The 19,705-nt window shown below is 64.6% G+C and overlaps 1 protein-coding gene across 1 annotated transcript; it reads left to right on the forward strand.

Moving 5' to 3' along the window:
• Nucleotides 1-724: 724 nt before the first annotated feature.
• Nucleotides 725-5,290, forward strand: CBX4 (chromobox 4). Its single transcript, XM_079323582.1, has 5 exons — nt 725-956; nt 1,059-1,102; nt 1,791-1,856; nt 2,531-2,597; nt 3,087-5,290. The coding sequence occupies exons 1-5, from the start codon at nt 888-890 to the stop codon at nt 4,419-4,421; spliced, it is 1,581 nt and encodes a 526-aa protein (XP_079179708.1). The 5' UTR covers nt 725-887; the 3' UTR covers nt 4,422-5,290.
• Nucleotides 5,291-19,705: the final 14,415 nt, after the last annotated feature.

Genomic DNA, 19,705 nt, shown 5'->3' on the forward strand with positions numbered 1-19,705 from the left:
GCGCTCCGGTATCACCCCACGCGTGCCCGCGGCGCCGCCGTCCTGCCCCGGGATGCGGTGCCCGGGGCGCTCCCGCAGGGGCACGGCGGGGGCTGCACGGGGCTCACACCGGGACCGTGCCCGGCCCCGCTCCACCTGTGCGGGGGAAGGTGCCTCCCGCTCCGGCACCGCCACGTTTGGGGAGCGGCCGTGTGGCCCCGCGGGACACGCGTGTGCTTCAGGCTGCTCCCCGCGGGCAGGAGAGCGCGGAGCCGCCCGCACCGGGCTCCCCGAGCGGCTTCCGGCACCGGGCGGGGAAAGCGCCGCCACCTGCCCCGGGCCCGGGCCCGCCGCCGCTGGCTGTCCCCGGGCCGGGCGCTGCACGGCCGGGCAGCGGGCCCGGGGCTTCCCCGGCAGGCTGGGGTCCCGGGGCTGGCGGCGACGGCGGCTCGGGCACCGCCGCCCCCGGGCCCGGGGCACCCGCGACGTGGCGCAGCGCGGAGCCCTGCCGGGGGCTGGTCCTGCCGCGCATCCTCCGGCCGGACCCCGGGCCGCGGGTCGCGCACCTGCCCCGCGGGCTGTGCCGCCCCCCGCAGCCCCGTGGGGCCGTGCTGAGTCACGCGTGGGGCGGGAGCGGAGCTGCCCGCGCCCCCCTCCCCGCGCCGCCGTGCCCGGCCCCCGCCCGCCCCCTCCCCGCCTCGCTCCCCGGCAGGGCTGCGCCAATCCCCCGGCCCCGCCGCTGACGGGCAGCCGGGCCCGGGAGGCGCCGCCTCCCTGACGTCTCGCTCCGGGATTTGCACGGTTGCGGTGCCGCCGCTCAGTGTCTGTCGGGCCGGCGGCGGGAGCTGCCGGAGCCCGAGCCCAGCTCGGCTGCAGCGCGGCCCGGCCCGGCCCCTCCCGGCTGCGGGATGGAGCTGCCGGCGGTGGGCGAGCACGTCTTCGCGGTGGAGAGCATCGAGAAGAAGCGGATCCGAAAGGTGCGGGGGGCGCGGCGGCGGCGGCGGCGGGCGGCGGGGCCGGGGGGCGCCGGGGGTGGCGGTTCCCGCTGACGCCGTGTCTTTGCCTCCCGCGCCGCTCAGGGCAGAGTCGAGTACCTGGTGAAATGGAGGGGATGGTCGCCCAAGTGAGTACCGGCACCGGGCGGGGATGGCGCCGGGGATGGGGCTCGGGGAAGGGCCCCGGCCGGGGCGGCGAGCGGGCGGCGAGAGGCGGCGGCGGGGCCCGGCGGTGACGGCGGCGGGAGCCGAGCAAGCGGCGGCTGATGTGCACCAGAAAATGGCTCCTTCCCCCTTTCCCTCCTCGGGAGTCGGGCTCCATATTGCAGAACCGAGCGGGGAGCGGGGGGGCAGGAAGGGGGGAGAAAGGGGGAATAACCGCAAAAATCGCCCGCGTCGCCCCGCAGCCCCGAGAGCCGCTGCCGAGGCGGGGGCAGCACCGGCACCGGAGCGAGCGCGGCCGCTGCGCAGCGTTCGGGGTTTGCATGACAGTGCGGGCGGGGGGACGCGGGGGGGTCCGGGACGCGGCGGCCGGGTCCCTCCTCCGCCCCGCGGCCGCTTTCCTGGGTCCGGGAAAGGGGATTTGGAAAATTTCATCATGACATGCCTGGAATTCCTCCGGAATAATAACTGCGCTAAATAAACAGTACCGTCCCCGCGGCCCCCCACCCCCCCCCCCCGGCCCATCCCCCTCCCCGGGACCCCAGCCCCACACCCTGCTCCCATCGCGCCCGCTGCTGCGGGGCGGCTCTGCCCGGGACCCCGGCCCCGCCGGCCGGGCCCCGCGGTGACGGCCGCTCTCCTCCCCTCTCCAAGATATAACACGTGGGAGCCGGAGGAGAACATCCTGGACCCCCGGCTGCTCATCGCCTTCCAGAACAGGTGAGCGGCGGAGGTTGGGGGATGCGGGAGGGGCGGCGGGACCCCCGCTCCGCGCCGCTCCCGCAATTGCAGATGCGTCACGGAGCCGGGGGCCGCGGCGGGGGCGGGCCGGGCCGGGCCGGGCCGGGCTGGGGGCGCGGCCCCGGCGGGGCGGGCGGTGCGGGGCCACGGGAGACGCCTCCGGGTCAAGGTCCCCACGCCGCGCTCCCCCCGCGCCGTGCCCCCCCCACGCCGCGCCTCGCGCTCCTTCTTCCCGGGATTCGATGCCGCGAGTCGAGGAGGCGGCGCTGCTGCTGCTGCTGCGCTTGGACGGGCTTCGGCTTTTTTTTTTTTTTTTTCTTTGGCTTTTTTTTTTTTTTTTTTAAGCCTTTTTAATTTTTTTTTCTCTTTCCGCGCGTTTATTTCCTGGAGTGTTTTGGCGCAAACCGTGAACTTCAGCCCCTCTCCACAGCGGGGAAGGCGCCTGCTGCTTGCACAGGATGCCCGTGCCCCCGGCCCGCTGCCACCTGCGGGGCTCCCGTCCCGCAGCTCCGCACCTGCGGAGGGCCGCGCTCCCCTCCCGCCGCCCCTTCCCTGTGCCCGTGTCGGGTCGCCGGCAGCGGAGCCGTGCGCGGGGGGCGGTGCCGGGGTCCGTGCGCTGCCCCCGGGCTCACCGTGACGCTGTGTTCCCGCAGGGAGCGGCAGGAGCAGCTGATGGGATACCGCAAGCGGGGCCCCAAGCCAAAGCCGCTGGTCGTGCAGGTAACGCGCGGGCGCCCAGCCCCACACCCCCGCACCTCGGCCGTCCCCGGGGAGCTGCTTGCAGCGAGTTTCATCATGCTCAGGAGCCTGCGCGCAGCCCGGGCGCCTCGCAACGCCCCGGGGACCCCCAGCGCTGAGCTCAGCCCCCTCCCCTCCGGGCCGCGGAGCCGCTGTGCCCGTGCCCGCCTGGCATTAGCAGGCTGCTCGCGGGCTCGGCAGCGGCGGTGCCGCTCGGCCCCCGCTCCCAGACAGCTGATTGAAGGGGGCTTTTCTTCTTTTCATTGCTTCATTAATCTGGAGCAATGCATAGCCTCTAAGTTGGAGTGGGCTGGGGCCGCCTGCGAGAGGACGCGGTGCCCCGGGACGCAGCATCCTGCGAGGAGAGCTGCCGGAGGGGCGGGGGCTCCGCCGAGCCTCGGGCACCCGCCGCAGCTCTGGCACCTGGTGCCGCAGCCCTGCCTGACCCCTCCCTTTGGTTTTGCGTTGCAGCTTCCCTCCTTCGCCCGCCGCTCCAACATCCTCACGGGGCTGCAGGACCCGGCCGTGGACACCAGGCCCAAGCTGGACCTCGGCTCCTCCGGCAAGAGCCAGCAGCACCAGTATGAGCTCAACAGCAAGAAGCACCACCAGTACCAGCCCAACGGCAAGGAGAGCAGCATGAAGCACCAATCCCACAGCAAAGGGAAGTATTACTACCAGCTGAACAGCAAGAAGCACCACCACTACCAGCCGGACCCCAAGATGTACGAGCCCCATTACCAGCCCAGCAGCAAAGAGCCGCAGGGCCAGGCCTGCTTGGACAATAATAAGACCCCCCTAGTCGCCCACCCAGACAAGTGGGCTCATGGCCCAGCCAAAACCTTGCTGGGCCCGGTCAAGAGCCTCACAGCAGAAAGCAAAAATGGAGCTGAGAAGAACCTGTCCAGTGGTACCGGGCCGCCCTCCCGGGACAGGGTGACCAGCAATGGCCTTGGGGGAAAGATGAAGATCGTCAAGAACAAGAACAAGAACGGGCGCATTGTGATCGTGATGAGCAAGTACATGGAGAACGGCATGCAGGCCGTGAAGATCAAGTCCGGGGAGCCTCCCCGGAAGCGGGCTGCGGAGGAGAGGACTCCTAAGAAGGGTGGGGAGGAGAAGGTGGAGGCTTGGAGGAAGCCAGGGGAGGAGAGGGTGGTGAGCAGCAATGCCCTGAGCAAAGCAGAGGGCGAGAGCCGGCAGCCCCCTGCAGAGCTGGAGGAAAGTCCCCAAAAGACTGCCTTGGCCAAGGAGCTGCCCCTTGCCCCGGCCGAGCAGCCCCTGCAGCTCACCACCAAGCCGGACCTCGTGCCCTGGTCGCTGAGCCCGGTGTGCGAGCACAGCCCTTCCTCCATGGGACTGAACCTGTCCAGCGCCAGCTCGCGCAAGCGCTGCCTGTCGGAGCAGCAGGAGCGGGAGCCGGGCAAGAAGCGCCTGACGTCCCGCAGCATCAGTGCCCCCACCTGCCTCAGCCCCCCGCGCCCCGAGCGGCCCGAGCCGCCCGCACAGCCGGAGGTCATCCTGCTGGACTCGGACCTGGACGAGCCCATAGACTTGCGCTGCGTGAAGCCGCGGCCGGAGGGCGAGCCGGCCCTGGCGCAGGTGAAGCCGGAGCTGCCGCCGCCCCCGCCGGCCGAGCCCCCGGCCACGGCGCCTCCGCAGCCCCGGGAGGCCGCAGGGGAGGAGGAGGAGGAGGAGGAGGCCGAGTCCCTGCAGGAATTCAAGCCCTTCTTTGGGAATATAATTATCACAGATGTGACCGCAAACTGCCTGACTGTGACCTTCAAGGAGTACGTGACGGTGTGAGGTGGGGTGGCAGCCGCTCCCCGTGGGAGCTGCCCGCCCGTCCCGGGGCCCCACAGCCTCCCCCCGAGGTGCTGGTGGCCGTTCCCCGGAGCCCTCGTGCCCCTGGCGGCGGCCGAGCCCGCCGTGTGCAGCGAGGGGACGCGGGGACAGGCACGGTGGCCATCCCTGCCACGCGGGGTGGCCCCGCGGCCGGGGGCTGCTGCAGGAGCTGCCGGCAGTGGGACACGCGAGGATGGGACCCGCCAGTTACTCAGAGTTATAGTATTATATTTTAACAGTGCTAACTTGTCAAGTGATTCTTGCTCCCGTTTGTACGTGGTGTTATTGAAATGTATTGTTTGAGCTGAAAGCTGGTCGCTCCCTGGCCACGCTAATATATTTATTTGTAGGTATTTATATAATGAAATATAAAGCCTAGATTTATGGAGTCCCTAGATCACCTTATAAACTATATCAAACGACTATTTTCTGTTCTCCTTTTTAACCATTGAGCATTTGTTAGTCTTGGTCCCTCGCCCTCCCCATGACCCACAGGACCATCCCGTATATATTTTTTGATACTGTACACATGTGGTGTTTCTATGTGCAAAAAAAAAAAAAAATCGTTATCTAAAGCTAAACGAGCTATTATAGAAATTGCTGCTATTAGAAATGTCTAAACTATAAGCTTCCAATTATTAATTGCTTGAATGTAAATATTAAATGGAGATATTGAAGTGCATTTGATGTTCTGCAGCTAGTGTAGATCGGAGTGCAAAGCCCAGCTGCTGCGAGCTGCCAGCGGCACGTCCTGGTCTGAGGGCTGTGTCACAGGGGAAGAAATGTATCATGCAATCATGGCAAAGGACTATAAACCTTTACAAAAACTACCGGGATTTGAGTGCGTTTGTTACAGCATTACGGGTGGCAGGTCCCTGTGTGGGCTGGGCTGCCCCTCAGCCAGGACCTGCAGGTTAAAGAGTTGCCTCTGAGCTGCAGGGTTTGGATCATAACTCTGTTTTCACCCTGAGTGTTGTGCCCACAGTGCTGAGGGCAGCCTGAGTCGTGGGTGGGCAGCGAGGCCACGGGAGCCCATGGAGTGAGGCAGGGCTGGGAGCTCTGTGAAGGAGCCTCAGGAAGCTGTAGAAGGTGGCACAGTGCTGGGGGACGGTTGCCATCCCAGCAGTGTCATCCCAGTGCTGAGGAGGGTCACAGTTGGATGAGAATGTCTCCAGAAAGGAAGATGGTTCAAATTCCACCAAGAAAGCTGCAGCTATCTCTGAACAGGATTAATAATTGCTGGAGTTTGCTGGAAATGCAATGCAGGGTTAATTCTTTGTGAGAGGCCTTAGAGCGTGGTGACAGACACTGTGCTGAGTCTCTGTCCCCCCCAGGCCCCTCTGTCACCTCCCCAAGCAGAGTTGAGTGCCTGGGCAGTGCCACCCTCCTGGTGCTGGCCAGACTGGCTCTGCTGCCAGCCTGGCTCCTCTGGGCTTTGGTCAAAGTTGATGTCTCCTCCAGCAAAGATCTGGGTCAGAATATTGTTGATGGCACTTTGATGTGTGTGGACCAGAGCTGTGAACTTGTGAGAGGTGAATTGGTTTGGTGAGGTGGAGCCTGCAGTGGTACCTGAGCCATGGGGTGAGGGGCAGCCCTGTGTCCTGCTGTCACAGTGTCTGTCTGTCCAGCCCTGTGCTGTTCCACAGCACAAATAACCCCCATCCAGTGCTGCCACTTCTGGGCCACCTGGCTTCCATGTACATAAATTCCAAACTCATCTTGGTTTCTTTGTGAAGGGTCGTGTGGTGTCTGTGGGAAGGTGAGGGAACCCCTGTGTGTGCCATTCCACCCAGGTCTTGCCCAGCAGTTATGCCAGAGCTGGAGCACTTTTCCAATGCAGGTTGGATTAAATTGGCAGCAAAGTAAGCCCTGGGTGTGTGGGTGCCATTTTCCCAGCTGGAGCAGCACAGGAGGCCTGTACCCACATGGGAGAACCTCCTGTGGACACCACTGGTGCAGATGTGGGTTTGGCTCTGGTGTGGCTCAGTTGTTGGGAATGGCTGTGGGAGGTGGCTCCAAGGGCAGGGTCAGTGCTGACAGCTCAGCTCTGCCCCAGTTTTGCTTGATGCTCCCAAGGACTCTTGGTGATGTTCAGTGCTGGGTGTTCACCTGCCCGCACAGAGGCCCCAGAGCTCTGGTGGTTTGTGCACCCAAAGTGTTTCCACCCAGGTGGAAATGGTGAACTCTGATTAAAACCAGCCTTTGCCTGATAGCTGTGCAGAATGTTAAGAGGGTTTGACTCAACGCTGCGTGTCACCAGAGCTCTGTGGGTGACGTGCTGAGGGTGCTGGGGAGGTGGTGTCGGGGCAGGTGCTGGTGAACCCCGTTCTGCACCGGGGGTACCCAGGGATGGGGTGGTGGGATGTGTTTCCCTGCCATCCCTGCCTTCACTATCAGAACATACAATCAGAAACGATGCATTTCCCGTGATTAATTAAGCTAATGGTTATCTGAAAACAAAAATGGCATGGAACAGGAGACGCATGCTCAGAATGCAAAATGTGATTTATGAAAGGGGAAGTGCGGCTCAACAGACAGCCAGGGGAGCCAGTGCAGAGCGGGGCCGGGCCACGGCTCCGGGGCAGGGCGGCTGCCAGGGCACCACTTGCTCTTTAGCAGACAAAGGTGGATGAAACCGGCGGGGTTTCTCACAAATGGCAGGTCGTGTCTTTGAGCGTGGGCTCGCAGCTGCAGGCAGAGCCAGGGCATCGCTGGCTGGCAGCTCCTCCCTGGGCTCTAGGTGTGCGAGGCTCTGGGCAATTAATAACTGCTGCAGGTTTGCAGTTAGCTCAGCTCATTAGCATTTCTGAAAAGGGAGGGTGTTGTGCTGCCGGTTTTTAAGGGAGCACTGTCCCTCTGAGCGTGTTTCTGCAGAAGCCCCTGAAGCACCGTCTGGGCTTCAGCAGTGTGGCTGGTCTGAGGCACCATTTCCCGGAAACCACACAGCCAGATATTTCTTACTATAATAGTTTGATCATGTTTATCACAACTCCAGCAGCTTCCTGTGCTGTGAAAGGTGTGATAAGTAGTTACTGGTTTAAAAGCTGCGCCCTTCCCTTGCTGGGCCGGTTGGCTGGGAGAGATGAAGTGTTTGGATATGAATTACTTATTGCTGCCACTCTCTTTCCCCAGTAAATGCATCAAACCTAAATGCCTGTTACTGAGCAAATGAAAGTGGAGCCCACGGTGGCTTGCAATGGTTATCAGAGTGATCCAGGGCGAGATGGAGCGTCACCACGCTCCATTAGGAACACTGCTGCGCTGCATTAAATGTATTTCCCAGGAATGTGTTAACCTCTGCTTGGTTTGGATTTATTCCAGACAAACATTTGCTGATGTAAAAGGAGAATTTGTGTTCGTCTTTGAGCCCTTCTGAAAGGGCCTGATGGATCCAGGGCTGTGCACAGGGGAGGGGCTGCAGCTCTGTGCTGGTGCTTTCAGGTTCTCCCCTCCCCACGGTGGTACCAGTGTCAGCACCAGCACTGGGCTGGGATCCAGCCCCAGCACCAGCAGCTGCCGTGCCCTGGGTGGTTTCAGGAGGTGTCAGTGAGATTCCTGCTCCATGGGAAGTGATGGAAACACCATCCCCACGAACCACCATGGCACAGTGGCAGTGTGGGCCCCAGGGCTGGGTGGAAGGGCTCCCTCCACGGTGTGAGGATGCTGGAATGAGGAAGGATGTTCAATAAACACAAAACATTGAGCTGATGTGTTTTAATCAGAGTAAGAAAAGGTCTGGTGGGAACTGGGAGGTCCAGGCTGAGAATGGGTCCAGTTTTCAAGTCCAGACTGGGAATGGGCAGAAGATGGAGGTGGGTGTGTGCAGTGGGAAGAGGAAGAGTTCCCTGGCAGTTGGAGCACTCAGTGCTTTTGCTCATACATGGGTGGGGGCAGTTCCTCCAGGCACCCATTGTGTGCATTTTGTGAGATTTTTCCTTTATTTTCCCATTTTTCTCTCATTTTGCTGTGCAGTGTCAGGAGGTGATGGTGTGACTTGGATGTGGTGATCTCAGCAGCCATCCCCCATCGCAGAAATCAGCAACAAGATGAAGCATTCATGGCCACATTTTGGGAGGGGAGCCACTGCTTGGCCTGTCCTTTGAGCACAGCCATTCACTGGCTATACTGCTAGAAACCATTGCACCTAAAACTGGATCTGTGGGGCTGATCCAGCAGCCACTGGGGGTTCACTGGGTTTTGGTGGGGTTGATGTCCCTCTGCGTGGGAGAAAACCTGTGGGGGTGCAGTCCTCTCATTGAACTGGAAAGGGGATGGAGAGGGAATGGAGAGATGGGTTCCCCATTTCAGCCCCAGCCCTGAACTCCCTCATCTCCCCCATCCCACAGGGCTGCCTCTGGTTTGAGCAGTCAAAAAAGCTTGGTAGTAGAAAATCCTCAGTGTCTCCACAGATAAGATCATTTGGACTGAGCCCAGATTCATGTGAGATCTGTCAGAGACAGCCACAAGGACACAGCTCTGTTTATGTTTGCACCAGGAGAGGAAGGCAGCTGCACAGAGCCATCTCCAGGTGCTTCCAGAGCCTTGTGGGGTGGCTCTGGGGGATCCCCTGTGCCTGGGAAAGCTCCTGCCTGCAGCCTGAGCTGGGGAGGGTCCCATGACAGGCAAACTGAAGCATCAGGAGGTGGCTGGGGTATCGGTGTCTGACCTGGCCATGGTCTGTGTGGCAGAGCTGTGGTGTGAGCAGGATGTTGGATGGAGATGGGGGCTGAGCTCCCGGGGCCCCCTCAGTGCCCTCCTGAGTAGGGACCCCTTGGTTGCTGCAGGGAGTGACAGGAGAGGGGGGACAAGAGGGGGGATTTGAGAGAGGGGCTGAGTGGCTGTGGTCAGGTGTGTGCAGCCTGCAGGGAGGGAATGGAGGTGGGTTGGAATAAAGATCAGGAAGGGAAGAAGGGCCGGTGGTGCAGCTGCTCAAGGGAACCATCCCTGGACCTGTGCCAGCCTGAGGAGTCTGGAGGAGTCTGAGGGGTGTCACTGCAGGGTGCAAACAGGAGAGAAATGAGGGTCTCTGTAAAGATGGAAGTTCGTGCCAGGCCCTGCATGGCTGAGGGTGGCCGGGGTGTCCTCCCTGCGGGCTGGGAGCTGCTGGTGCCGTTGCAGGGCGAGATCCCAGGCTCACCCAGAGCCATTTGCCAGCACCTCCCGAGGTCGTTTCTCAGAGGAGCCGTCAGTGCAGCTGACACCTTGATGTAGTTTAAAGCAAACTGCAAACATGAAGATTTATTTTTATCGAAGGAGCAGGCATATAAACCATGCTGTGTGGCACAGCAGGAAGCACCCTGGGTCCAGAGCTGGGGCTGGGGCACGCCGAGCTGTGCCGTCCCTGGGCGACCCTGCTGGCAGCAGGCCCTGGGCTGCAGGGTGGGGAGAGAAGGAAATTCGATCACTGACTGCCAAATCCCTCAGGATTTCAAAACTCTCCAGGATTTCCAAACCCTATAGGGTCCCCAAACTCCCCAAGAGCCCTGTAAAACAGCAGCACCCTTTCACAAGAAATGGTGCTGGCACCAGGTGAGGGGACAGGAGCTGACCTGGCCAGGTCACCGGGGCTGAGCTTTGCCAGAGCTGCAGGCTCTGTTCCAGGAAGCTCCTGAGAAGGGGGCATGGCCACACTCCTGTTTTCCAAGGAATTGCCATGGCCTGAATGTGGACACAGCTCCCATGGCATAGAAGTGCTTCAGCTGGAGGTGAGAAAGGGGATAACTAAACCTTTCAGAGGTGCTGCTGTGGTGCTGTTGCAGCCAGGGTGAAGATTTGGATGTTGTTAAAAAATGCATTAACAGAAGCCTGGATGGAGGGTCTAAGCTGATGGACACTTAACAAACATGTTTTTAATTTCGATATGAAGACCATGCTGAGCAAAGAATTCTGGTTGGGAATTTTTCACGTTCTGGTCTGAGAATTGGGAAGCCCCTGGGTGCTTCGTCTTTGTCCTCAGTAGGGATGAGTCTGGGATGTGCAGGACAAGGGACGGTGGTGCTCGGTAATGGCTGTGAAACGAGCCACAGAGGAGCAGCCTGCCCCAGGAAAGGGCTCAGGGATTTCAGGTTTGCCCCCTTCGCTGATGCCCAGCAGGGGAAGGTGTCACTCGGTTTATGGAACACAAGGATAGGAAAATCAGGATGACTCAAATGTCACACGTTATCCCTTGGCTTCAGCAGCCCGGGGGCAGCTCCCAGAGCTGTGAACAGCAATTTCGGGCTCAGCGTTTGCCGCTGCCCGCCCGGTGCCGCCGGTGGCGGGGGGAGAGCGCTGAGCCCGGTGGGACCGGGCTGCTCCGGGGCTGCTCCGCGGAACCGGGAACCGGCTCAGGGCAGCAGAGCTGGAGAGAGCGAGGGAGCGGCGGCGAGCGGCGAGCGGGGCTGCGGCAGCGGCGAGGGCGAGCGCGGCTAAAATGGCCACGGCGAGCTGCGGGCGTGGGCTGTGCCATGCGGGCAGGGCTCATCCCCGCACCGGGAACGCGGGCAGCGCCTCCAGACCCCCTGAAAATGCCCTTTGTGATAGACTGGCCATGGTGTTCCAGAGGATGAGCGTTAGGGGGTTCCCCCTCTGAATTTCTGGGTCCCTGACCTGGTGCCGCCCCATCTCCTGCACCCCGGAGGCAGATGCCCCTTCCCACTGCCGGTGTCTATGAGGGGAACGGGCTCCTCGAGTTCGGGGAGCTGCTCGGGAAGATATATTTTATATTTTGTCTGAAAGAAAAAAACAATGGAGCGTCAGGTTCGTGTTAATACCAAATACAAGGTTAGGGGAGGGGAAGTTTGCTCAGTATCAAGGAGCCACCGAAGCAGCTCAAAACACAAAATAAATCGTAATATTCACATATGCTTGGAAAAGCTAATTTTCGCACGTTAGTATTTCCTTACGGCTGAGAAATGAAGGCTGAAGCGTTGTCGCCGCTGCACCCACCCATTCGCCGCGCGGTGCGAGCCAGGCTGTCATTTTAGCACCAGGAATGTGCACTGGCTCCAGCCGTGCCTCTGTCCTTCTCCCGCCTGTGCTCTTTTGGCACATGAAGTCACCAGCAAGAGACAAACCAGGGGGATTCGTGCTGGGCTCTGTAGAGATGGTGGTCGGACATCAGCGGTGCCACCCCTCTCCCCGGCGGCTGTGGAACGATGCCTTATCTCGAGTTTAAGGGCTCAACCTGACCCTGAGCCATTTTTAACCCGAGGTGGGAAGAGCCCTCCCTGGGTGTCTCGCTCTCTGCTTTGAAAAATCTTTCCCTGGCTCCACGGTAGCCGATTTCCTGATGTTTTTCCTTTTTGTAGCTCCTCCACCTGAAGCAGACCCACTTTCTCAGGGTTTGATGCTCTGCTGCTTGAAGATGCTTTAACTCTCCGGACTTAGAAATAACTCCTAGAGCAGAGCCCCAACAAGAAGGCGTCTAATCTAATATATTCCATTTCCATATTTTGTGCTGCAAGCAGCAATTTGTGGTTCAGCAGCAGCGGCTGAGCAGGGACGAGCATTATCACAGGAATTCCTTCCATCTCGTGCCTGAGTATGTGACAAATAAGTCTCGGTCGTGGCATTGTCTCTGCTCTCGGGCTGTCAAATTTAACTTTGCTTTCTTTGCTCCTGCCGTTGTCCCGTGCTTCTTCCCCCTCGCTGCCCACGCTCCCCGTGACCGGGAATGGCCGCGGGTGCCACGTCCCAAGTGCTGGGAGATCAGGACACAGAGTTGGGGGCGGCAGGGGGCCGTGCCCAGCAGCACCCCCGAGGCCGTGGGCTACGAGCGGCCAGCCGGGGGCTCAGCACAGCCCGCTGAGAGCTGGAGTTCCACGGGGCGGGGAACCTGCGTGGGGGGACCGCGTCCTGCGAGGGGGTCAGTCACAGAAGGGGCGGTCGCTGCAGAGAACCAGCCCGGCAGCCGCTAGGTGCGGGGCTGAGGGGCTCAGCCAGCCCTGCGGGGTCCCGGGACCTTCCCCCGCCGGGCAGGGTGAGCTCTCAAGGGGCTCCCCAAGTGTCCCCATGTCCCTGCTCGTGGAGAGGAACCCTGGCAGGAGGAGCGGAGGAGCCAAGGCTGAACCTGCCGGGGGACGGGGGCCCCCGCCAGGACCCGGTTTGCGGTCAGAGATCGCTCTGCCCTGGGCACATTCAACACTGCCCGGGGAGTTAACACCGAACCTCCGCGGCTGGCACCGCCGCTCTCTCGGAGCTGTCACTGGGCAGGCGGGGGACAGGGACAGGGACCGGGACCGGGACCGGGACAGCCCCGCGCCGCTGAGGGCTCCCCGTGTGCGCAGGGAGCGGCGGCAGAGTGGGGCGGCGGTACTGCTCGGTGTGTGGCACTGGTGAGCCCGCTTTCGCGTGGAACAGCCTCCGGTAGCTGAGAAGAGACATTGAAATATTGGAGAGGAGTCGGCGAGAGACGGAGGGATGGCGGGGGCACGGGGAGCCCCACAGCGAGCGGCGGGGTGCCGGCCTCCCGAAGGGAAGGCTGAGGACATCTTGATCAGCCCGTGAAGTTCTCCCAGAGAAGAAATTCGGGGGCTCGGCTGAGCTTTCATGCAGTAAATGCAGACATGGCAGGATCCAGCGGCTGAGTCCGCACCAGCAGGAGCTGGAGCTGGAATGCGGTGCCATTTTCACCGCGTCAGAAAAAAAAAAAAAAAAAAAAAAAATCCAGGTGGGAGGGCAGAACCCGGTTTGCCTGGCATGGCTGGGAGAGAATTCCTGGATCCAGCCCCAGGTTGCTGCGGCAAAAGTCGAACAGAGAGGGGGGCGATCCAGAGCCTATGGGACAGGGGCGGGCAGTGGGGGGGCTGTAGTAGCCCCCCAGCCTTAAACGCCGATATTTTATGCACCTCGTGGTCCGCCGTGCCCTGCTAGGTTTGTGCCTTATCAGCGGCTTTTACAAGCGGAATAATCCCTTCTCTCCAGGGCGCTGCCCGCACATCACCGCACACGGGCACCTCGGGGCGGGGGGAGAGGCAGCTCCCCCTTCACCGGGTGCTGCGATTCCGAGTGTCCGATGGCAGCCGAGGGGAAACGAAGCCAGGGTGGGACCCCCACCCCACCTGGAGCCCCGCAGCGCTGTTTGCTGCTGGACTGCCCAGAGGGGTCAGCGGGGACAGGGAGAAGGAGACGGGGAAACAGAGACGGTGGGGGGCCCGGAGTACAGGTAGGGAGTAGATTCTCTCTGGAAAACCTGGAAAGGAGAAGGGCAGAGACCAGGGATCCGCCCCGAGTCGGTGCAGCACCGGGGGCTTCGCAAGTCCCGGCGTCGAGGGGAGCCGCAGACTGAAGCCGGGGTGCTGGAGGGGGCCACCAGGGTGGCTGCTGGCGGCGTCTGCCGGCGTTCAGCGCCGGGGGCAGGATGAGGGCCCTTCCCGACCCCCAAACACGGGACGAGCGGGCGATCCGGCGGACACAATCCGGCTGCGTCCCGCCGCAGGAGGAAACGTCCCGCGGTCCCGGCAGTGGCAGGAGGAAAACGAAACGGGGCCAAGGAAGCGGGGTAGAGCGGTAGCCCGGAGCGTCCGGGGCAGGGCGCGGCCCGACCAGGCAGGGGATGCCCGGACCGGTTCGGCCCAGCCCGGGCGGGGCTTCCATCCGCACTGCCGCAGTGACGGGCGGCGGAGCGCGGCCGGGCCGGCGGGCTCGGCGCGGCGCTGCATTGCAGCACTGCAGGAGCCCCCTCCTTCCCCGCTCCCTTCTCCGCCCTCCGCCGCCGCTCGGCTCCGGAGGCCCAGCCCGGGGCACGCACCGGCCCCGCTCCCACCCGCACGGGGCATCCATCGCCGCCGCGCCGGGATCTCCCGGGTAGTGCCACATCCGAACGCCTCCCCCGGCCCGGGAATGCGGCCGTGGGAGAGGGATGTGCACCCAGCGGCGGGGTTCTGTGATTGGTGTCAACGCGGCGCTCATCAGCTCCGCGCGGGTGGAGGGACCGGCCGCCCCCGTCGGGGCATTCGCTGTCCTGCCCGCCCGTCCCCGCGCCGCCACTGCTGTCCCGCGGTTCGTCCCGGCCACCACCCCCCGGTCCTCAGCCACCCTCCCCGGCGGAATGGCCATGCCTAAAGCCTCGACGGGGCGCCCTGCCTCGGGTGGGCCAATCACGGTCCCCTCGGGTTTCCCGCGAGGACGCTTGAGTTGGTCCCGCGGAGAACCGGGACCGCCACTGAGACCGGGCAAGGCGGCAATGTGCTGTACCGGGCGGCACGGCCCCAGGACGGACCCTCCCCGATGGGACGGTCCTCCCGGGCGTTGCCCATGGGGTGGGGGGAGCGCGGTGACCAGCCCCGCGTTCGCGGTGCATCGGGAAGGGAAGCCGGGGACCGCGCTCCAACATCTTCCTTTTGGGGACAGCGGCCCGGGACGCGGTGCCAGGCCCCCATAACAGGGTCCTGCAGGGACTCGGGCAGTCAGGACCCTCGGGTGCTGCGTGCGCGGGGCGCGAAGGGGAGGGAGGCGATCCCGGAGGGAAGGTGCCGGCGGTGGCCGCGCGTCCCGGGACCGGCCCCGCTGCCAGGTGCGGCGCGGCGGGGGTGGCAGGGAACGGGAACACGGGTCCCGGGGGCGTCCGCCCCGGCACAACGGGGGCCCGTTCCCAAGGCTCCCGCGCTGTCTCTGCTTTGGGAAAACGCCAGCACGGTAACAAAATGGCGGGGAAAGGGTGGGATTGTCACGGCGAGCCCTGCGGCGTAGTCCGGCCACCCCCGGCCCCGCCCGCCCGGGCTCGGGGCGCCCGTCCCGGCGGAGGGACGCGGGCAGGGGGGTCCCCTGGGCTGTGCCTCCGCCCGGTCCCGCCGCCCGCCTGAGCACTGGTGGAGAAGCAGCTGCAGAAAATGGCTGCTCGGCGGAGCCCGCTGAATCCTGCCATGGCGGGGGGGGACGATGAGGAAAAACGGCGCAGCCCTCCCCGTCTCCCCCCACCCCCGGGGAGCCCCGGGGCCGGCGCCGCGAGGGATGGGCGGAGGATCCGCAGGACGGCGAGACCGGAGCAGAGCCCGCGGTGCCCGGTGTGTGGCTTCACCTGCGGCGTGCGGGGGACGCGGGGCAGCCCGCCCCGATCGCGCCCGGCCCGTAGCGCCGTGCACGTGCCCGCAGCCCCCGCCCGGTGCTCGCCGAGGCAGCGGCTGCTCCGAACCCGGGGGGCGCGGCGGAGGGGCGGCCGGTCATCCCCGTTAGCCCGACACACCGGAGGAGCACCAGCTCCGCAGCCGCTCCCGCAGCGCCCGGTTTTGCTTTCGGTTTAAAATAAAATAAAAATAAAATAGAGAAAAATAATTGGGCTGTGGTCACGCAGCACCGTGCGGCCACGACTCGGCCACGCAGTGTCTCCGCGGCGAAGCCGCAACGAAAACTCGACCCCGTGTCTCGGCACCGTGTCGCCGCCCCCTGCCCGTCACGGCGGCGGCCCCCCGGAGCCTGCCCGCAGCGCGGGAGCGGACACGGGTGGATGCGCGGCTGTCTCCGGCGCTGCCGGAGGTTCCCTCCCCGCCGAGGTTTCTCGCGGGTGTCTGTGGGGTGAGGGGATGTCCCGAAAACTGGATTGTGGGAGCCGAGATGGGGTGGTCCTTTCCCCACCGGAGAGCGGGAGAACCTTCCGTCGCGGCCGGTCCGCACCGTGGTGGGTGGACACGGGAAGGCGCTTGGGCGCGCCGTGGGTGCGCGCTTCGCCGGTGGCGCCCGCGTGCGCGGAATCCGCCGTCGGTGCCGCGCACGGTGCAAAGGGCGCCGCTGCCTTCTGTGAATACCTCGCCCAGCGTTGCCTCTCCGGCCGCCCTCCTCCGCAAAGCCCCCCGGTCTTTGTGCCTCAGATAGGGGTCACCCCAGCCCGTGCAGCGCCGCTGCTGCCCGTTCCCCCTCGCCCACGCAAGGTCCCCGCTCCGCCGAACAACGGGACCGCCCCGTCCCGCCGGCTGCTTCAGCCCGCGGTCCCGCCCGCTACTCTGCCGCAAGTGGGGCAGGCACGGTCGGCTTCCTCCGTGACCCCCGGTGCGGACACAGAGGACGGGTGGTCCCGCCGCACTTCGGGAGCACGGCGAGCTCCCAAGTGCCGTCGGTGTCCACGGAAGACTCGCGGCGAGTCGGGCGCCGCGGGTCGAGCAGGGGCAGTGGGGCGGGATGGAGGGGGAAGGTTGGCGGGGTCCCGCAGGGGTGTCCCGTGGGAACGGGGAGTCCCCGCTCGGTGCCCGCGGGGGTCCCGGCCGGGGGCGGGGGGGGCGCGGGGCCGCTCCCCCCGCCGGAGCCGTTGCTGCGATACGGGCGGGCCAATCAGCGCTCACCAGCTCAGCCGGGCCCCGGCACCGCTGCCTTATATGGTGCGCGCCGTCCGCGGGGCGCCGCGCGCATCGCCATATAAGGGCATGAACCTAAATACAGCTCCTACCTTGGCCCGGTGGGCGGGCCCGGTGGGCGGGTCCCCGCTGTGGGCGGGGCCGGACCGCGCCCCCCTCCCGCCCCACCGGACCCGCGCCCGCCGCTGCCGCCCCGGGGGGACCGCGGCCAAACCGGGCATTAAGCGGGATGCAAATGAGCAGCGCTTCACCTCTAATTTCTTTTGTTAAAAGCGGGGTCGCGGGGCTGCGCCCGAGCGGGCGGTGACGGTGGGGACGAGCGGGGACGAACAGGGACGCAGCCGGGACAGAGCTGGACCGGGTGAAAGACGGGAATAGCGGCAGCCCCGGGCGGCTCGATTTGTGTCATTTGTCACATCCCAGCTCAGTTCCCGCCGCGGCGGAGCCGTGGCCACCGGGGCCGGGCTCTGTCCCGCCCTGGCGGGGCACTTGGCGTGGCCGCTGCCCACTCGTGGCAATGCCTTGGCCGCTGCAGGGCTGATCCGTCCTTCTGCTGTCCTTGCGCGATCAGCAGCCGGCGAGACTGAGACGCACCGACTAGACGGGTTGCAGGAATACCCCAGAACATTCCCATTTCCTCGCCCCACGCTATATTCGAGCCGGTTCCTCCCTCTCCCCATCCGCAAACAGTTCGTGTTTATGTTCCTACAAATAATGAGCAAATTCAGAACCCTCGGGAACAAAAGATCTTTTGTGCGGAGCGCTCGGAGCATGGAGCGGGCGATAAACGACGCCCCCCGGCTCCCCGCCCCGGGAGCGGGACTCTCCCCGCGCGGACGGTTCGGGGCGAGCCGCGGAACGGCCGCGCCGGGGGTGACGAGGGGCTCCGGTGTGTGACGGCACGCCTGCAGAACGGAGAGCGGGCCCCTTGCCGTCGAGGTGCTCCGTGGGCGCGGGGATTCCGCCGGAGCGGGGCTCACGGCATTGCCGCCCCCGAAAACCGATGGCTGCAGGACACGCGTGGGTCTCTCGCACGAGCGAGGCCGATGCAGGACACGTTTGTGGGTCTGTGCTGTCGGAAAGAACAGCGGCTTCTCTCCACCGTAGGGACCACCGGGGGAAAAAAACCCGCGCTTCGCCCCGGGGCTTGGCACCGCTCCCGGGGCTCCTGCGGGCGTTCCGCCCTGCTGAACCGGCGGCGCGGGGGGGCTGCCCGGGGTCGAGGGGGCGGCAGTGCCCCCCTGGGGTGGCGGCAACGCCGCCGGTTGCGCGGAGGCCGCAGCCGCCATTTCCAGGAGGACGGTGCCACCTATGGAAAGCACCTGGAATTCACCGGGCCGGCGGGGACGCGCCGGGAAATGCAGCGTTTCCGTGCGGCACCGTCCGGACGAGGCCAGGCTGCGCCCGCCGCTTCCACGGAGGGGCCGTGCGGCATCACAGGGGCTTGACCGCTACGGTCCTCACTCCCGACTGCCCCGGGAGGATGTGCGGCTCGGTCTCGGGGCGGCGGAAACACCCGGGACGGGCACTGAGCCTCATCTCATCGGGGCGGTCGTTTCGCTGACTGGCCAAAGCCTCCGTTACCGAGCAATAACGACCGAAGGGGCCGAGAGAAGTTCTTCTGCCCAGGTGCTCGGTAGAGTCCCCGAGCCGGGATCCTCTCGCTCCCTCTATGTCCGTACACGCCGAGATCCCTCCGCGGCTCCGCCAGCCCCCATCGGTGCCTGGAGAAAGGGCAGCAGCCGTACCCGGTGCCCTGCCAGGCGTCGGCCGAACCGGAGCCGTGTCCACGGGGACACGGTGCCTCCCGTCCCCACGTCGCCTCCGGAGCCAACGGGGAAGCCCTGCCCCGTCATAAATTCGATGTCAAACACCTCGACACGAAAACTTACTCACACGGGAATTTTTGGGGTTTTGCGAACCGTCGCCGTGGCCGCTGCATGGGCACACCCGAGATCTCCCCTCCTCGGACCGGATACCCCCCGCACCACCCGGCAGAACCCCGGCGGCAGTGTGGGTTTCTGTGCCGCAGGTCGGAACCGGTCACTGTTTCTCCCGTTGTCCCTGAGCTGCTCGGAAACGAAAAGGCATTGTCTGGGGGCGGGCTGAGCCCCCAGTCCCAGACGGGACCGTGAGCCGGCAGTGCCGGTGGTGCCAAGGGGTCCCGGGTCCTCGCCCCCCCGTTGGCACAGCCCGGTACCGGTCCGTGGGGCTGTGAAGCGCCGATGCTGCTCCCGGCTCCGTTCATACACCGGGGGAGAGAACAGTTTTCCTGCACGGCTCGGGAACGGAACCGAACCGGGAGAAACTCGCAGTCGAAGCGGGCGGCTGGGCTGACCGGCAATGCGGGGCTGATGTCCCCGAATGTGCAGGGGAGTGTCCACGCAAGCAGGGAGCTCGCGTGGAAAGTGGCTCTGGGCGCGCTCTGCCCTGCGCGGCGGAACTCGGGCTGCAGGACGCCTCTCCTGGGAGCCCAGGGGCAGCCCGGGCCGGGGATCCGTTCGGGGACGGGCAAGCTTTGGGGTTCTACTGGGGGCCACTTGTTCTGCCCCCGCTCCCCTCCGCGGTCCCAGAGTGGGGGCTGTGCTCGGATTGCCCAGGAGATGGGGACTCGCTGGGGCGCGACCGTGGCACAAAGGGATCTCTGAGGGGCACCGGGACAGCCGGGGAGCCGCGCCGGGGCAGGCTAGGCGCTGTGGTGCATCCTGTCCTCCTGGACACGAGTGGCCGTGGGACGGAGCAGCTCCTGATCACGGCCACCAGAGCACACGGCAGTCGCGGGGAGCTGCCCCGCTGCGATGCGGGGATCGATGGCGCCGGCGGATGGGTTTGGAGCCAGGTCCGCCCCGCCGCCCCGTTCTCACGGCTCAACCGCACTCGGACACGCGCGCTCGCCCCGCCGCCGCCACGCGCGACCCCGAGAAGAGCTCCAGCCCTTCGGTTTCGTTGCAAAACTCGCTGCCGTGGTAACCCCCGCAC

Source organism: Erithacus rubecula, assembly GCF_903797595.1.
Source record: "Erithacus rubecula genome assembly, chromosome: 20".
NCBI classification, from domain to species: domain Eukaryota; kingdom Metazoa; phylum Chordata; class Aves; order Passeriformes; family Muscicapidae; genus Erithacus; species Erithacus rubecula.